The sequence below is a fragment of the Daucus carota genome, chromosome 5 (assembly GCF_001625215.2).
Source record: "Daucus carota subsp. sativus chromosome 5, DH1 v3.0, whole genome shotgun sequence".
NCBI lineage: Eukaryota > Viridiplantae > Streptophyta > Magnoliopsida > Apiales > Apiaceae > Daucus > Daucus carota.
In genome coordinates, this window is record NC_030385.2 from 20,545,734 (window position 1) to 20,563,498 (window position 17,765).

Sequence of the window (17,765 nt, forward strand, 5' to 3'; positions counted from 1 at the left end):
TTCGGTATATATTATACAATAAAGGATTATAATAATAACGGTCAAAATCAGTTAAATCAAATAAACTTTGACTATTTTTCCTTATTTACATATGGGTCCCATGCATCCAAAAAATTTAAAAAATCGAATATATAAAAACTTTCTTATCACTTAGTCAAAAAAAAATAAAAACTTTTTTATCAATAGCTAAGATTATGGAGTGAAAAAAAATACTCTGTTAATTAGAAATTATGACAAAAAGTCTTGATTTGAAAATTGAATATAATGAACATGGAAACGACAAAAATTAAATGAAAAAGCCTTTTAGTAATTAATGTCAAAATCAGTGGAAATCAAATAAAGTTTGACTTCCTTATTTGCATATGAGCTATAACAGTCTAGATCCATGTATCTGAATATATAAAAATCCAATATATAAAAACTATCTTTTCAAGAGTCAAAATTGTGGAGTGAAAAAAGACCTCTTTAATTTGAAATTATAACAAAAAATCTAGATTTGAAAATTGAATATAGTGAATATGGAAACCACTGCATATAATACAAAAAAGGATTGTAATAATAAATGCAAAAATCATTGAAAATCAATTATATTATGACTACTCTAATAAAATATATTATGTAATTTTTTGTAAAATACATATAAAAGTTATGAAAATAGTAATGACTATATAATTTAAATTTTTCTGCTCGCCGCTTATCTTAAATAAAATAACAAAAATTTATAATAACCTGTATATGAATAATTTTATTGTTAAGTTATTTAAATTAGAATATGCTCATTTATCAAATTTTTATTTAAATATTAATATGCTCATTGCATTTTGACCCGTGCTACGCACACGGGTATGATTTTTTGAAAAATTTTGTATATGAAAACTTCCTTCTCAAAAGCTGAAATTATGGAGTGAGAAAGGACTCCATTTATTTGAAATTATAACAAAACTTTTGATTTGCTTATTGAATATAGTGTATACGGAAGACAATACATTTTATATAAAAAAGGATTCTAATAATAAATGCCAAAATCATTGAAAATCAAATACACTTTGACTATGTTTTCTTATTTTCATATAAGTTATAGCAAATTAGATTCATGTATCTGAAAATTTAAAAGTCTAATATATAGAAATTTTCTTATCAAGAGTTCTAATTGTGGAGTGAAAAATACTCCATTAATCTGAAATTATAACAAAAAATCGATTTAAAATTGAATATAGTTAAAATAGAAACCGCACAAATTATAAGAAAAAATATTGTAGTAATAAATGCTAAAATAAGTGGAAATCAAAATATATGTAACTACATTTCCTTACTTGCTATGAGTTATAGCATATGCCCATGTATCGAAAAATATAAAAAATTTAATATATAAAAACTTCACTATCAAGAGCTAAAATTGTTGTGTTAAAAAGTGTTCCACTGATTAGGAATTATAACAAAAATCTTGATTTGGAAATTAAATGTATTTAATTTGGAATTCAGTATATATTATACAATAAAGGATTATAATAATAACGGCCAAAATCAGTTAAATCAAATAAACTTTTACTATTTTTCCTTATTTACATATGGGACCCATGCATCCAAAAAAATTAAAAAATCGAATACAGAAAAACTTTCTTATCAATAGCTAAGATTATGGAGTGAAAAAAAATACTCTATTAATTAGAAATTATGACAAAAAGGAAACGACAAAAATTAAATGAAAAAGCCTTTTAGTAATTAATGTCAAAATCAGTGGAAATCAAATAAAGTTTGCTTCCTTATTTGCATATGAGCTATAACAGTGTAGATCCATGTATCTGAATATATAAAAATCTAATATATAAAAACTATCTTGTCAAGAGTCAAAATTTTGGAGTGAAAAAAGACTCCTTTAATTTGAAATTATAACAAAAAATCTGGATTTGAAAATTGAATATAGTGAATATGGAAACCACTGCATATAATACAAAAAAGGATTGTAATAATAAATGCAAAAATAATTGAAAATCAATTATATTATGACTACTCTAATAAAATATATTATGTAATTTTTTTTAAAATACATATAAAAGTCATGAAAATAGTAATGACTATATAATTAAAATTTCTCTGCTCGCCGCGTATCTTAAATAAAATAACAAAAATTTATAATAACCTATATGTAAATAATTTTATTGTTAAGTTATTTAAATTAGAATATGCTCATTTATCAAATTTTTATTTAAATATTAATATGCTCATTGCATTTTGGCCCGTGCTACGCACACGGGTATGATTTTTTGAAAAATTTTGTATATGAAAACTTCCTTCTCAAAAGCTGAAATTATGGAGTGAGAAAGGACTCCATTAATTTGAAATTATAACAAAACTCTTGATTTGCTTATTGAATATAGTGTATACGGAAGACAATACATTTTATATAAAAATGGATTCTAATATAAATGCCAAAATCATTGAAAATCAAATAAACTTTGACCATGTTTCCTTATTTTCATATAAGTTATAGCAAGCTAGATTCATGTATTTGAAAATTTAAAAGTCTAATATATAGAAACTTCTTTATCAAAAGTTCAAATTGTGGAGTGAAAAATACTCCATTAATCTGAAATTATAACAAAAAATCGATTTAAAATTGAATATAGTTAAAATAGAAACCGCACAAATTATAAGAAAAAATATTGTAGTAATAAATGAATCAAATATACAAAAAAGAATTAATGCCAAAATCATCGAAAATCAAATATATTTTGACTACATTTCCTTATACACATATGAGTTATAGTAGGCTAGATTCATGTATCTGGACGGAAATTGGGTCATATTCATTCTCGGTGTCTCTTGTCAAAATACAATGACACGCAATAAAAAGTAAACAAAAAGCCTTGATCAGATGTTGAGAAAAAGTGAATATAAATCTTCACACGGTGAGCATCCGATAGTGGCCTGGACGAATCATCTCTTTTCAGCAGCTGCAAGGAAAACTCAATCATAAAAAAAAGGATCAATAAATGCATTAGTGGACATATATGCATCATAATTACTATCAATACGAAAAGAAATTATGCAAAAATAATGTCAAAAAAATTAATTACAAAATATCATGTCATCTATACAATATAAAAAACTTAAAAACTGGAACAAAAATACAAAAAAATAGAACATACACCAATGCTAAGCCACAATCCCATATGTGGATGTCGTATACTTTCAAAAAAGGCCTCTCCAACTTTCCAAACTTTCACCCAATAACTACCTTAATCCAATATTAGGTGAATTATATGAGCTCCCCACATGAGAATACCTATTAATTAATAACAGATACAAACTTATTACAAATTGTTGTATATCACACTAATGATTCTACATGAAGACGTTAACGACAATACGATCGCGTCCAAGACTTTTGAGGAACCAAGACCAAGAGTACTGTATCTTGAAAATGAATGCGTATGAAAACTTTACTCTAGTGCGGAAATCAATTACCTGATGCATGTGCTTTCTTTTGATTCTTGGAAATTGTCTCAACACTTTTACCACGATCCACGTCCATTTCTTTTCACACCTGCAGAAACAAAAATTTACGATTATAATCGAGGATTTCGATACTGCAACATTATCATAGAAAAGATTGCAAAACCTGTTGACGACGTTGAATCCGTCTTCATGCTAAAAAAAACACGACCACCGTTATCACTGCAATATAAAATAAATGTTACTACCATACACTCTACAAATCGAGAGAGAAAAAAATGATCAAATGATTACAGATGCAAGTAGATAATAAGAATTTCGAATTTTAAATAAAAAATAGCAGAGAGCATAATGGAGGAGGAAGAGATTGATTTAGATAAATAAGCACGGATTTGTTATGATTAATTATCATGTTTGAATTTAAAATCAATTAGACGTAGTAATGAGTGCCATGATTGGAGGAACCGAATTCAATGCCTTTTTCAAAGTCTCATATGATTGGAAGATGCTATGAGATCCAAAAAGCTCAATGAGTGGCTTGATCAATGGAACAGCAATAAATGCCACGCTCCTGATATGGCAGGAACTTGCTGCATGCCCAGTGGAAATCGGGTGGGTCGCATAAAAACCCGGAATATTCTTTCATAGTGTTAAGTTGAATGAGAAAGCTGCCGGGTCGATCCGAAACTTAATGGGTTGATCCAAGAGAAAGTGAAATTACCAAAGCAGCCTTAAAAAATGACTCATGCTTTAAGAATTATATAGATTATAATATATTATGTTGTATAAGAGTATCTCCAAACATGAGAAGCCCTTAGCTAAAAGTCCAGGTGGCTTCCCAAAATTAAAAATTATAGCCATTGCCCACACAAAACAACACTCCAACCATAGCACGTCCTTGTCTATAATTATAGTCATCCGCCTATGGATGGCTATATTTGTCGAACCACTTCCACGTCATTTCCCGCAATTTATTTTCCTCTGTCCCGCTGATTACATATTATTTATTACCATATTAAACTGATATATTCTATTTATAACAATCTGAATATTAATAACATACTATTTTTAAATTATAGTCAACCAATATAGCCAATACCATTGAAGCACAATGTCTTACAGGTTCATCAAATTTTACATAATGTCTTACAGGTCTCATTTAGCCAACGATTATAGTCAACGCCAACGGTGTTGGCTAAAAGTGGTTGGCTAAATTGGACCTGTAAAACATTATGTAAAATTTGTCGAAGCTGTAAGCCATTTTGCTTCAATGGAACTGGCTATATTGGTTGGCTATATTTCAGAAATAGTAAGTCATTATTCTTTCAAGTTGTTATAAATACAATGTATATTATCATATAGTAATATATGATACGAAATCTTGCTACAGATATTGCTACAGGCCTGTAGTGTTTGGCCAAATATAGCCAATATCAATCGGTTGACTATATTTTTAGACAAGGGTTATGTGTGGTTGGAGTGGAGCAAATTTCACACATTATCTATAATTTTTATTTATGGTATGATTTAATGAATTTTAGATTAGGGTTTTGATGGGTTGGAGATGCTCTAAGAGTATATCCAACCATGAGAACCCTTAGCTAAAAGTTGAGTTGTCATGCCAAAAATAAAAGATATAGCCGATCTCATCAAAAATTCACACTCGAAACATATCGACCTCTTGTGTATAATTTTAGCCAACCTAAGAGCATGCGTTGGCTATAATCGTTGGTTAAATTGGACCTGTAAGATATTATATGCTGAACCTGTAAGACATTGTGCTTCAATAGTATTGGCTATATTGGTTGGCTATAATTTAAAAATAGTATGTTATTAATATTTAGATTGTTATAAATAGAATATATCAGTTTAATATGGTAATAAATAATTTGTAATTAGCGGGAAGGAGGAAAATAAACTGCAAGAGATGACATGCAATTCACTACAGATCTGTAGTGGTTCGACAAATATAGCCATCCATAGGGGATGGCTATAATTATATACAATGGCTTGTTATGGTTGGAGTGCTATTTTTAGTGGACATTGGTTATAATTTTTAATTTCGGTAATCCAACTAGACTTTTAGCTAAGGGTTTCTCATGGTTGGAGATGCTCTAAGCCATCTTACTTCGATGGTACTGGTTATATTGGTTGAGTATATTTCATAAATAGTAAGTTATTATTTTTTTTAAGTTGTTATTATCATATGGTAATAAATGATACGAAATCTTGTTACAGATATTGCTACAGACACGTAGTGGTTGATCAAATATAGCCAACTTGATGGGTTGGAGATGCTCTTGCTGATCCAATTTAGCCGATTATAGATGCTCTAATACTCGAATCACGTACAGTTGTATTTAGTTAATTTATTAACATATATATGAAAATCCTTAACTATGAAATCTCCGTTGGATGTTTGTCATATATCTTTTATGTCTGCCAGCAAGATTCATAATTTGTCAGTATAAAGATTATTCGTGTTGTATGGCTTTCAGATTAGTTCTTGAAACGCCTGTTTCTGTATAAAAACATATATTAAATAGTAACGAGCGTAAATCTGGTTTAATGATTTACTATATAAAGCAAACTCTTGTCTTTATAATAATTTTAATTTAACTCTCTTGATCACATTGAGCTTAAAGGCACCCCCAGAATTCATGTGCTCATTCTATAAAAGGTTGCCATAATTTATGCTTCTTTACAATCACCCCTTTTTAGGTAACTGTCGTTTTGTATATAAAGTTTGAGAGCCAAAAGAACCTACATCATTGTTAGGATGGCTAGTTCATGGTGCTTTGGGGCTGTGGTTGCGGCTTTGTTAGTGATGGTGGTCAATGGATATCCGGAGGAAGATTTGGTGGTGGAGTTGCCGGGCCAACCCGAAGTTGAGTTCAGGCAGTATGCAGGTTATGTTGATGTGGATGTTAAGGCTGGCAGGAGTTTGTTTTATTATTTTGTGCAGGCTCATCATGATCCTGATCATAAGCCTCTTACTCTCTGGCTCAATGGAGGTTTGTTGTTTTTGGAGTTCTTAAAGGAGAACGGAATTAAATTTGTACTCTAATTTAAGGGTTATTTGAGAAAATTATAGAATGTCTATAATTTTCGATAATTCCATTTCAAACGATTTAAATCATAAATCTAATGGCATGTTACACCTGGAATGTTCCATTCCACTTCTTCATCATTTTCCCTACAATTTTCCTATCATAAAAGATTTAGACTCACTCAAACATTCTCTTTTCTACATAATTTTTTTTTATAATTTTTCATTACATTCTCTCCTTATTCCGTTCCGTCCAAGTGAACGCAACCTTATAACTGCTGTTAATTGAAGAGTTTTTGAATTTCGAATTCTTAGCGGTCACTGCACGTTTGAAAGTTTTACATGCATGTTATTATTAGATGTAGACCAAACTGATGAAGCGTACTACATTGGCTACTTGTTACTGATTCTGTTTATGGTTTGTGTTCAGGACCAGGTTGTTCCTCAATTGGAGGAGGCGCATTCACAGAGTTGGGTCCATTCTTTCCCAGAGGTGATGGCAGAGGCCTTCGAATAAATTCCAAATCCTGGAACAAAGGTATGTGTGTCGTTTACTCCAGATAGGTCAACAAACGACAAAATAAATCTCAAGATTGTTTGTAGAAAATCAATCATCCACAACAGATAGTACTTTTAATAATTACATGTTCGTATTAGTTTATGTTGCATTTTCAATTGCAGCGTCAAATCTTCTGTTTGTTGAGTCCCCAGCTGGTGTGGGATGGTCATACTCAAATACTACTTCAGATTATAATTGTGGTGATGCATCTACAGGTAAGTTAATTGACAAGGATTATAGTGTTTAACATCATTTTGGTATGCTAATCTTCATTAATTTTAATTAAGATCTGTATTGAAGTATATAAAGTGATCTAATATGGTTATTTCATAATATATGTCACTTAGCACTCACAGTTCATCGGTTTTGCAGAAAAATACTCTGCATGTTTGTGTGCATTTGTTGTGATCTGCTGTTCAGTTTAACCTTGTTCTGTTTTGCAGCCAGGGACATGTATATTTTCTTGATAAATTGGTTTGCGAAGTTTCCATCTTTCAAAGACAGAGATCTATTTCTTACTGGGGAAAGCTATGCAGGTGAACAGGAAAAACTTTGATTTCGTCTATGCCTAGGTTAAAATTGGTAGAAAGATCCAATTTAATACAAGCTAGAAGGTTGTTAACAATTTATAGTGCAAACATAATTTCATACAGGGCATTACATTCCTCAGTTAGCGATTGCCCTTCTAGACCATAATGAACAATCTAGAGGGTACAAGTTTAACATCAAAGGAGTTGCTGTAAGTAATCACCAAAGCTAAAGCTCACTTTTTATTCTTCTTTGTGTGTGTGTGGTTTATGGATTTACTTCCTTTTTTAATGTATGCTCAAATCATCAAATATGAATGTTTACTCATTCTGACTTGATTTTAATTAATTTATCTGGTCAGATTGGGAATCCACTTCTCAAACTAGACCGCGATGCACCAGCAGTGTATGAGTACTTCTGGTCACATGGAATGATATCCGACGAGATTGGTCTTGCTATCTTCAGCGAGTGTGACTTCGAGGATTACACACTTGATGGTAAACACAATGTATCAGAAGCCTGCGACAAATCTATGAAGAAAGCAAATGACGTTGTTGGCAAATATATTAACAATTATGATGTGATTCTTGATGTTTGCTACCCATCCATAGTGGAACAAGAGCTGCGTCTGCGAAAAATGGTACACAAATCAATCTTCCTCATTCTTTAATGATTACTTTTATTTATGTTGCACAGTAGTACTAATGTAAGACTCTCATTATTGCAGGCTACTAAAATTAGTGTAGGGGTTGATGTGTGCATGGTGAATGAAAGAGGCTTCTATTTCAACCTTCCAGAAGTTCAGAAAGCTCTTCATGCTAATAGGACTAATTTAAAATATGAATGGGTTATGTGCACAAGGTACATGTAACATATAACTAAACTATCTACAAACATGTATTATTTGTACTCACAGAATAAAAATTTTGGTTCCTGTTGTTATTGCCTTGCAGTTTGTTGAACTACACTGGTGCAGATGAAAATATAGACATCCTCCCCTTGATTAAGAGGATCATCCAAAATCACGTTCCTGTTTGGGTTTTTAGGTAAGTTACAACTATTACTTTTCGGTTCCAGATATTAAGATCATACCGTTAAAGAAGATCCCTGAGTTATACTAGATCTAACTAGTTAGAGAACATGCTGTAATTGTAGTGGGGATCAAGATTCAGTAGTACCATTGCTTGGTTCAAGAACGCTAGTTCGTGAACTTGCTCATGACATGCAATTTGAGGTTACAGTTCCGTATGGAGCCTGGTTTCACAAGGGGCAGGTATGTGTATGCACAGCTTTGTGTGTTTCCTAATTCTTGTAAGATGAATGAATGCGTAAAGACATTTATTCGAATATTAGTAATTGTTCTTGTTTTTTTGATGTATTTAGGTAGGGGGATGGGTGACTGAATATGGAAATGCATTGACATTTGCAACTGTCAGAGGTGCTGCTCATATGGTGCCATACGCCCAGCCATCACGAGCGTTGCATCTGTTCTCTTCATTTGTACGAGGCCGAAGATTGCCAAACACAACTCACCCTCCGATTGATGAGCAGATACTCAGTATACATTTGCCTTGAAAAAATTGTTACAAAACAGCAAATGTTATGAAATGAAAAATTATTTGAATTTGCTTCTAAGGAAGATGGTTTGATGCAATGCTGTCATTGTTAATGAAAATTTCATTGCAGGTTCTTAAAGTACACACCTGATAATCAGTAAATTAGTACTAATGAGTACTCCCACCAAGCTAAATCATTTGAAATCTATACGAATCAATACGCGTCGTTTTAAGTACTGAAGATCTACAGAAGTTATCAATCTCGTATCCTCCAAGTTGCTACCCGGATGTTCTGATTTGATCGGCGACTAAACTATTTTCCTTTGACACTGCAATCTATTTAAATTAGCAGAAAGAATTTTTACAAAGTGAAAAGAGATTCGGAAATTAGGTTTTGGCCAACAGAGTAAAATTAATGGAAAATTTTGAAATTGGTGCTTTTCAGTTTTATTACTTTAGTAACAAATAATGACAATTTGTTACTAAACGTCAAAATTTCCGTTTTTCTGTTACTTAAAGTACAAGTAAGATCCCGATAAGTATAATTAAACTATTAATACTAGGGCCTCGGTTCAGCGACACTTTAGAGATTTTTTCGTAAAATTATTATGTATTTTCATCCTGATAAGTACTAGGTCTGTAATTCGAGTCGAGCAAGCCGAGTTTCGAGCCGAGCCTAATTCGAGCTAAGTTTAATCGAGTCAAGCCAAGCCGGCTTGTTTAACTAATCGAGCCTAAATCTCTGCCCGAACTTGACTCGTTTAATTTCACGAATCGAGTCGAGCTGGCTCGTTTAGCTAAACCAGCTAAACCTCTACCCGAACTCGGCTCGTTTAATTTTACGAGATACCTAACTTGTGTTGTTTTGCAGTCCAGAAAAATAACCTGCATCAGTGCACAAAATAGCAGATAACAGATAAAAAGCAGACGTGGCAGTTTGTAAGCCAGAATAAGATGAGGTCCTTTCCTTTATGATATCTCAGTAGCAAAATAAGTGTTAATACCAGAATTTAATGGGTTCAATGATGTTCTCTGGCAGCTGCTTTACACTAAAATGTAACCAAGCTCAGCCTCACTCTGCAGGAAAACGGTTGTCAAGACCAAAAGCTAGTGGTGCTGCAGACCCGGAGTTTATTGATAAAGAAAGTGAGCAAAATGCGGGGCTTTTTAAGAGAAGATTAGCTCTAGTCTCTGGGGTTTCATTGGTTTCAAGTTTTCCTAAACATGGCTTGGCTGTAGTGAAACAAGGGCTCCTAGCTGGGAGGATTCCTGGCTTATCTGACCCAGATGGGCAAGGTTAGTTTATATCCTACATTCTATATGTTACTCGGGTTTAAAAATTAAAACTATATTATCAGTGGCATTTAATTAGAGTTTAGTGAATATGGCAGGTTAGTTGAATTGGTAAAATTCTTTATGAGGCCATAATTCGTTGGTACTCCGTATTTTCTTCAGATTTATTTTGGAATTTCGGGGCCCTAAAGTTTGGGGTCCTAGGCGCAAGGTTTACTCGCCCATAGCCAGGGTATTCGGCAATGTGTCAAACTGGCAAAGGTCACGTTCTTTATTGTTTATGACATGAATTAAGGTTTATAATTATTTAAGTATTCCAGATTTGTGTTTCGGCCAAAAAGTTTGGGACACGAGAATAGGAGGAAAGAGATGTGGGAGTGACTATGAGACATACACTTCTGCCAAGTGTTATGAATTGTTAAGTTCGCTAAAAGTATTGCCTGTTTTACACTCTTTTCTGACAATTATATTCGTCCAAGCCTCATCTTTAACTATAAGTTTTATATGATGTAGCTTATATTTTTGCCGTTTATCCTTGTTCCAACATAGCATATGCAAGTTAAGTAATGAGCATACTTGATACAACATGATACTTGGGGAGTTTGTTTCGACAAAATTTTAGGTCAAAGGTACATGTGTTGAAGATTGTAGCATACAATAAATGAGTCCATATAAAGAAGCAATAATTACAAAGAAGCGATGTTTACAGATGTTAATAACACGTGAATTCATGACATACTTATGCTGTTAAGAAGCCTGATTAAGTGTCGCCTTTGTATTACCATCAACGGAAACTGGACTTTCCTTTAATGTAATTGAAACTAGCTTCAGATGAGTCACTCGCTATAAACTTCTTTCCTCTTAAGATTCCCTTATAGTCAGTCAAGTTAATAAATAAATTGATCAGACAGGTTGGAGGACTTATCAAAGGCCTGATGAGAAATCTGGAGGACATGGTGTTGGATGGAGTCCTATAATACCATATCTTTTTTCAGTGCCCCCAGAGTGGGAAGAGGTGAATGTTTAAAATGTTTCTGTTCTTTGTGCAGTACCATTATATATATTAGTACTATCAAACTGTTTGTTAAGTACTACACTAAGAACCTTTTGCTTCTCATAGGTTCCAGTATCAATTGCAGATCTAGGGGGAACCGAGATTGATTTGAGATTTGGTAACCCCAAAGAAGGCCGCTTGTTTGTCATAGTAGCTCCTGTTCTTAGATTTGCAGACAGTGAGTACTTTTGTCTCATTCATTCATAGCATCAACCGATTAAATATACTCAGACTATTTATTTAACTAGTTATAATCTTGCTTATATTTGACAAGGGTACATTTTCGTTTTGATAATGTTCAGATCTTGGTGACAATGCAACAATAGAAAAAGTTGGACCACCGGAGAAAGTGATCAGTGCATTTGGACCAGAAGCGATAGGTGAAAATGTAGATGGAAAAGTTTTGAGTATGGAAGTAAAAGACTACTCTGGAAGAAAATATTACCAGTATGAACTGGAACCCCCTCATGCCCTTATCACTGCAACTGCTGCTGGGAACCGGTTTTATTTGTTCACTGTAACTGCAAATGGTAAAGGCGAAGTCCTACACTATTAATTGTTACATACTATAACTTTAAGCTACCAGTCTCCCGTTATACTAAGAATGAATAGTTTTGTTTTTCTGCAGGTCTTCAGTGGAAGAGGCATTACAAGGACCTAAAAAGGATTTCTGACTCTTTCAGGGTTGTGTGATGGACTTGACAGAAGATATACAATCCAATTGACGCGCTGCAAGTACATGCAACAAATCTACTTCAAATATTTGTGTATACTACTATGTAGTGCGCGCAGAGAAACAAACAGCAGTAACTAATATATCAAAACAGTAAACACACAGATTTATCTGGTTCGGCAACTTGCCTACATCCACGGGAGGCTGCTGGTATCATTAAACAGAGTGAATAAATTACAGAGTGCTGAAAACAGATTTCCTCACTAATAATATCTCTCAAAGTGTTTCCTAGGTATTTTCGTAAAGTTGCAGGAAATACTCATACTGTCATACACAAACTATATATCTTAGCTTCTTCTGTCTTCTGATTTCTTAACCTTCACGTTGGAATGGATGTGTTTAATTTATACCAAGTCTCTCCAGACAACTGATATAAATTCAGTATCGATAGCCAACTAACTTGTGCCTGCAATGTCCTCAATTCATACTTATGGGTTAAATATCAAACCCATCAATATCAAGGCAATCAATTGCCTAAGAGGAAAAAATCAGCTGTTGGATGAAGTATGAGCCAGAAATAAGAGCACCTCCAATGCAGGGCCGGTTGGTGTCTCCACGTAAAACGATCAGGTCCAGTAAAACTGCGTCGAAGGATGTTGGTAGAAAGAGGTCAGGACCTCTACGGTGGTCCTTGGCCATTTCCTGCCAACATGTACTGCTCATCTACCTTAAATAATAATTTATAGAGTAAAATGCAAGGTGTGTACCTACACTTACAGTTACACCTTTGTGCACTTTGTGTACCCCAGTTTTTAAATCTAGCAAAGTGTGTACTTCTACTTTTAAAATTCATACATTATGTGTATTTTCGTTAAAATCATTTAACAGAGTTAGTGGTGAGGGAGGAGGTGGTAATTTGACTAACGCCGTGTCCATGTGGCCTAATCAACCATGATAAGCAAAGCAAAATCAAGTTTTCTTCTTTTTTTTTAATAAATATTTAATAACTAAATTTTATTCAGATTTTTTTTTACACAATTTGTAAAATTATTTTTTATAAAAATTCTAAAATGCGTGTTAAATTTGTCCCACCATATAACAATTAGGATGACGGAGCAAATAGTAATTAATTATGTATAACATATTTTTTGATCCTAATTCCTAATTACAAACATCTATTTCATAAAAAATTACAAATATTAATTTTTTCTGTAAAATGTATGATAATAATGTATATAAATACCTATTATATTTATGAAACAATCAGCCAAAAAATTTTATTGAATACAAATTTTTTTAACATAATTTGTGAAATCTTCGTCTACCAAGATAAACAATTAGTGGGACATTGGGAATAATAATTATATATATTATATTTGTGGATACCAAATTTTTTTTGTTCGAAGATATAAGTAGATAAATTTTATATTGTTTGATGATTTTTTTATTTTCAAAACTCTAAAAAATCACAGTTATCAAAAACATTCTATAAAATATATATATATACCAAATTACTGTTTTAATATAATATACTCCATGTGTCCCCTTCATTTTTATACATTTTTTATTCGCTACTCGGATAAGAAAAAAAATTGTATTACTTTTACATCTTTTTAGCATCACTTACGTGTAGACCATATTAAAACTCTTATGAAAAATAATTTCGCAAATTACGTTAAAAAAAATTTGTATTTAACAAATTTTTTTGGCTAATGATCTCATAAATATAATAGGTATTTATATACATTATCATCATATATTTTACAAAATAATTAATATTCGCAAATTTTTATAAAATACATGTTTGTAATTAGGAATTGGGATCCAAAAATATGATATATATAATTAATTATTATTTCCTCGTCATCATAATTGTTTATATTGTGGGACAGATTTACACCTTTTTTAGAATTCTTATAAAAAAATAATTTTACAAGTTGTTTAAAAAAAAATCTGGATAAAATTTGGTTTTTAAATATCTATAAAAAAAAGAAGAAAACCTTGATTTTTGCTTTGCTTAAGAGTTGCTTAGTTGAAGAGCAGAGATACACTAACTCAAAACATGAATCTTGAAATTGGAGGTACACACTTTGCTATGTTCGAAAACTGAAGTACACAAAGTGCACAAAAATATAAGTGCAAGTACACACTTTGCATTTTACTCTAATTTATATATTTCAGTCTTTCCGTAAACTATGAAAATTGTTTATGAGTATTATATTAAGGCTTAATTATACATTTGCCCTTGAAGTATGATCATGTATACACATTAACCCTTAAAGAAAAAAAGCATACACATCAACCCTTGATGTATTGAATGTGTATATTTTGGCCCTTGCCTCTTCAAAAATTAATAAATCGGTTGACCGGGGACATCATAGCTGAGGGTAATCTTGGGAGTAAAATTTGGCATATACATATTATGACGATAATTGTACAAATATCATTTCTTTAATAACAAAACGCACTGTAATCTTGAAACTCTATCAGAGCTTAAATATTATGTGTTTATTTGGGTTGGGTAGGTCTGTAAAAGCCTAATCTACTGAAATATTTCAACGTATGGCTTTTTTAATAAAAAAAAATATACACCACATAATTTTATTCTATTTTAAATTAATTTGAAACTTGAAATATTTTATATTTTAAATATTTTAAAGCCTAATCTACTGAAATAATTTAATTTAATTTTATATTTTGTTAAATAAACTAATTTTAAATAAAAAATAAAGTTAATTACATATAAGTTAATTGAATATGTATACTAATATTATGAGGCTGGAAATTTGGAACCCTCAATTTAGCTTCAGCCGAGATTATCCTAGCTGTGATGTTCTGGTCAATTGTGTTTTTAAGAAGCAAGGGTCTGAATGTACACATTCAATACATTAAAGGTTGACGTGTATGATTTTTTTCTTTAAAGGTTTATGTATACACATAATCATACTTAAAGGTCCAATGTATAATTAAGCCTTATATTAAACATAACCTGGACCCACTTTTCACCTAAACAGTCACAACTCACAGAGCACGGGAGTAAGTTGGCCGGTTACATCTTGGAGGACTACTTTTGTCTAGATGGCACACTTGTTGGGTCTTCGAAGTCAGAAATTGGATATACGCATTGCGGATGCTGTAACAATCTCCATCTTGGTAGAATCAGTCACAGGGCGGTCTAGGAGAGTTTTGGGGCCCTGTGCTAAAATATGAATTAGGCCTCAAATAATAAAAAAAATATGTATATTATTAAAATAAATAAATAATAAAAATACTATTTTTTATAAAATTAAAATAGGTCACTTAAAATAAGATAAATAATGTTATTAAATAATCAGTAATTCTAGTATTTTAAACAAAATTTATATATGAATTTATTTGAGATATATCTATATTTTATTGAAAAGAATGAAATTTATAGTACATATGAAAAAATATCATATGTAAAAAACATTATGAAAACATTTAATAAAAGAGTAATTATTATAAAAAAAGTAAAGATACAACACAAAAGAATTTAAAATGTAAATAGACATAATAAACTAATCTATTAGATTAGGTAATTATTTATCTATAAATAAATAGAATGAAAATAAATATAAAATTTTTAATTTTCAATTTCATTCTCTAAATCTTTTTTATTAAATAAAACATTGATTTCTAAATTTTGAGGCTCCTATAATTTTGGGACCCTATAATTTTGGGGCTCTGTGCCATCGCTCACCTTGCACGTCTCAAAAACCGGCCCTGATCAGTCAAATCTGAATATATTGAAGTTGAAATTGACGAGGTGTCAGAAAATACGGAGAATAGAGGAGCTTGACCAAGTGGAAGATACTCCCTCCATACATTGGGAGACGGGGACGCGGCACGGACTTTAATGCTCCTGTAAAGTGTAGTTGTGTAATTTATTTTTAAAATTTTCTTTTTTGAATTAAAGTTTGGATGTTATATTTTTATACAGAAAAAGAAAATCTCAAAAATAAGTTTCGTAACTATATTTTATAAGAGTATTGAAATGCGTGTCGAGCAGTTAAAAAAAAACGTATACAATTAAATGGGACAGAGGGAGTACGTCCATAACCTATATGACGGCCATGTTCAAGCACGTACGTCCATAACCTATATGACGGCCATGTTCAAGCACGTCGAATTTAGAGAAAGTCTGGAAACGTATGTGAATAAGTCTCAGCGTAATAAAAACTATTCGGGTTATTGCTCTGAGTCTCTGACTCAACGAGTAGAAATTCAAAAGCAAATATGTGTGACAAAAGTAAGTTGCGGTGCTACACCGGCAATGACATCGGGCACCTTGCAACTGAATGCAAGATTATATATGATTTATTTATAATAATTTATATATTTTTTTGATTATATCATAATTAAGTATTTATTTATATGCGGGTAATCAATTAATTTTAAAATTAATTTTTCATACATGATAATTAGTTTTAAAATATTAAGACTTGTCACAATTTTTTATGGGATCTTTATTCTCCATTCAAACAAGGATTGAAAAACAAGATAATGTTAGAACGATATTGTGCAAATTCAACCATCACGATGAAATTAAACCTAGATTATTGAAGTTTTGGATTCCGAAATTAGAAGTAGAGATTGCATTCCGTGATCTTCCTATGATCCATCCTTATGTAATAATTGATTAAAAAAATATAATTTATTATATATTTCTTTCAATATAATCAAAGATATTTATTATTGATTAACCCTGGAAGACTTAAAAAATAATATTATATTTATACAAAATTTATATTTACGTTATAAAACTATATAAATGATGTCGAAATAATATATTTTTGAATTTATATATTAACAAAATTATTTTTATTTATGAATAACTATTCGATGTCTAGATGAAAAAGTCAAAACTCATATATTCAAAAACAGAGTAAGAATGTTCTAAACACATTTGAAAAAAAAATTATTATCTTTTCGAGAGGAGGAGAATAGATTCCTACTCCTCGCCCCTCAGCGCTCCTCAATTATTTTCCTTTATTTATATCTCCTCAATTAACAAGCCCCACACTTTAGGGGTGGAACCCAGTTTGGCTTCAATTGAGCCAAGTTTTCGATTTCAATCAGGCTAGCAAGCCTACGACATGGTAATGTCTTTTTCTTAGTGCTCATAGAACTTTCCCACAGACATAATGCCTTTTAAATCCTCCTAACCATTATTTTACTGCAATAATTCTTGCTAAGAAGAACGCTCATGTTGTGGTAATTTCACCCGAAAAGTAATAGATTACTCCTACAACACGTCTTTGTACGATGCTTAAGGATTTCGACTGAGTAGCAGGAGCAAGTTTGTTCGAATCCTTTCGTCTGATGCAGTATGCTTAGCTAATATCAAGATACCAAGACTAGAGAGATGTAAAGATAGAGAGAGAGATAGAGACTTGTAGAGAGAGAGAGAACTGAGAAAATGAATAATGTTTTTCATAACAGCAACTGTCCTCATTACACCAGCTTTATACAATTCTGTAGACTAGGCCACTAGCCACCACTTACTCATAACAGAATTGTAACTGATTTTGGCGCCTAAAGATACATTTACCATTATACCCTACAACTACATCATA

At 31.6% G+C, this 17,765-nt stretch overlaps 2 protein-coding genes across 3 annotated transcripts; both read left to right on the forward strand.

Moving 5' to 3' along the window:
- Nucleotides 1–5,936: 5,936 nt before the first annotated feature.
- LOC108192302 (serine carboxypeptidase-like 42) lies at nt 5,937–9,282 on the forward strand. The gene is made up of 10 exons (XM_064094403.1): nt 5,937–6,470; nt 6,936–7,043; nt 7,187–7,279; nt 7,508–7,600; nt 7,718–7,803; nt 7,954–8,232; nt 8,320–8,453; nt 8,546–8,638; nt 8,748–8,865; nt 8,976–9,282. The coding sequence occupies exons 1-10, from the start codon at nt 6,236–6,238 to the stop codon at nt 9,165–9,167; spliced, it is 1,431 nt and encodes a 476-aa protein (XP_063950473.1). The 5' UTR covers nt 5,937–6,235; the 3' UTR covers nt 9,168–9,282.
- Nucleotides 9,283–10,069: 787 nt separating this feature from the next.
- On the forward strand, nt 10,070–12,577 carry LOC108192432 (psbP domain-containing protein 4, chloroplastic). Of its 2 annotated transcripts, none has more exons than XM_017372069.2 (5): nt 10,070–10,444; nt 11,353–11,456; nt 11,562–11,673; nt 11,798–12,025; nt 12,124–12,577. In XM_017372069.2, the coding sequence occupies exons 1-5, from the start codon at nt 10,162–10,164 to the stop codon at nt 12,186–12,188; spliced, it is 792 nt and encodes a 263-aa protein (XP_017227558.1). In that variant the 5' UTR covers nt 10,070–10,161; the 3' UTR covers nt 12,189–12,577. The 2 variants fall into 2 exon arrangements, with proteins under 2 accessions (XP_017227558.1, XP_017227559.1); XM_017372070.2 differs by having other exon boundaries at nt 10,126–10,444; nt 11,349–11,456.
- Nucleotides 12,578–17,765: the final 5,188 nt, after the last annotated feature.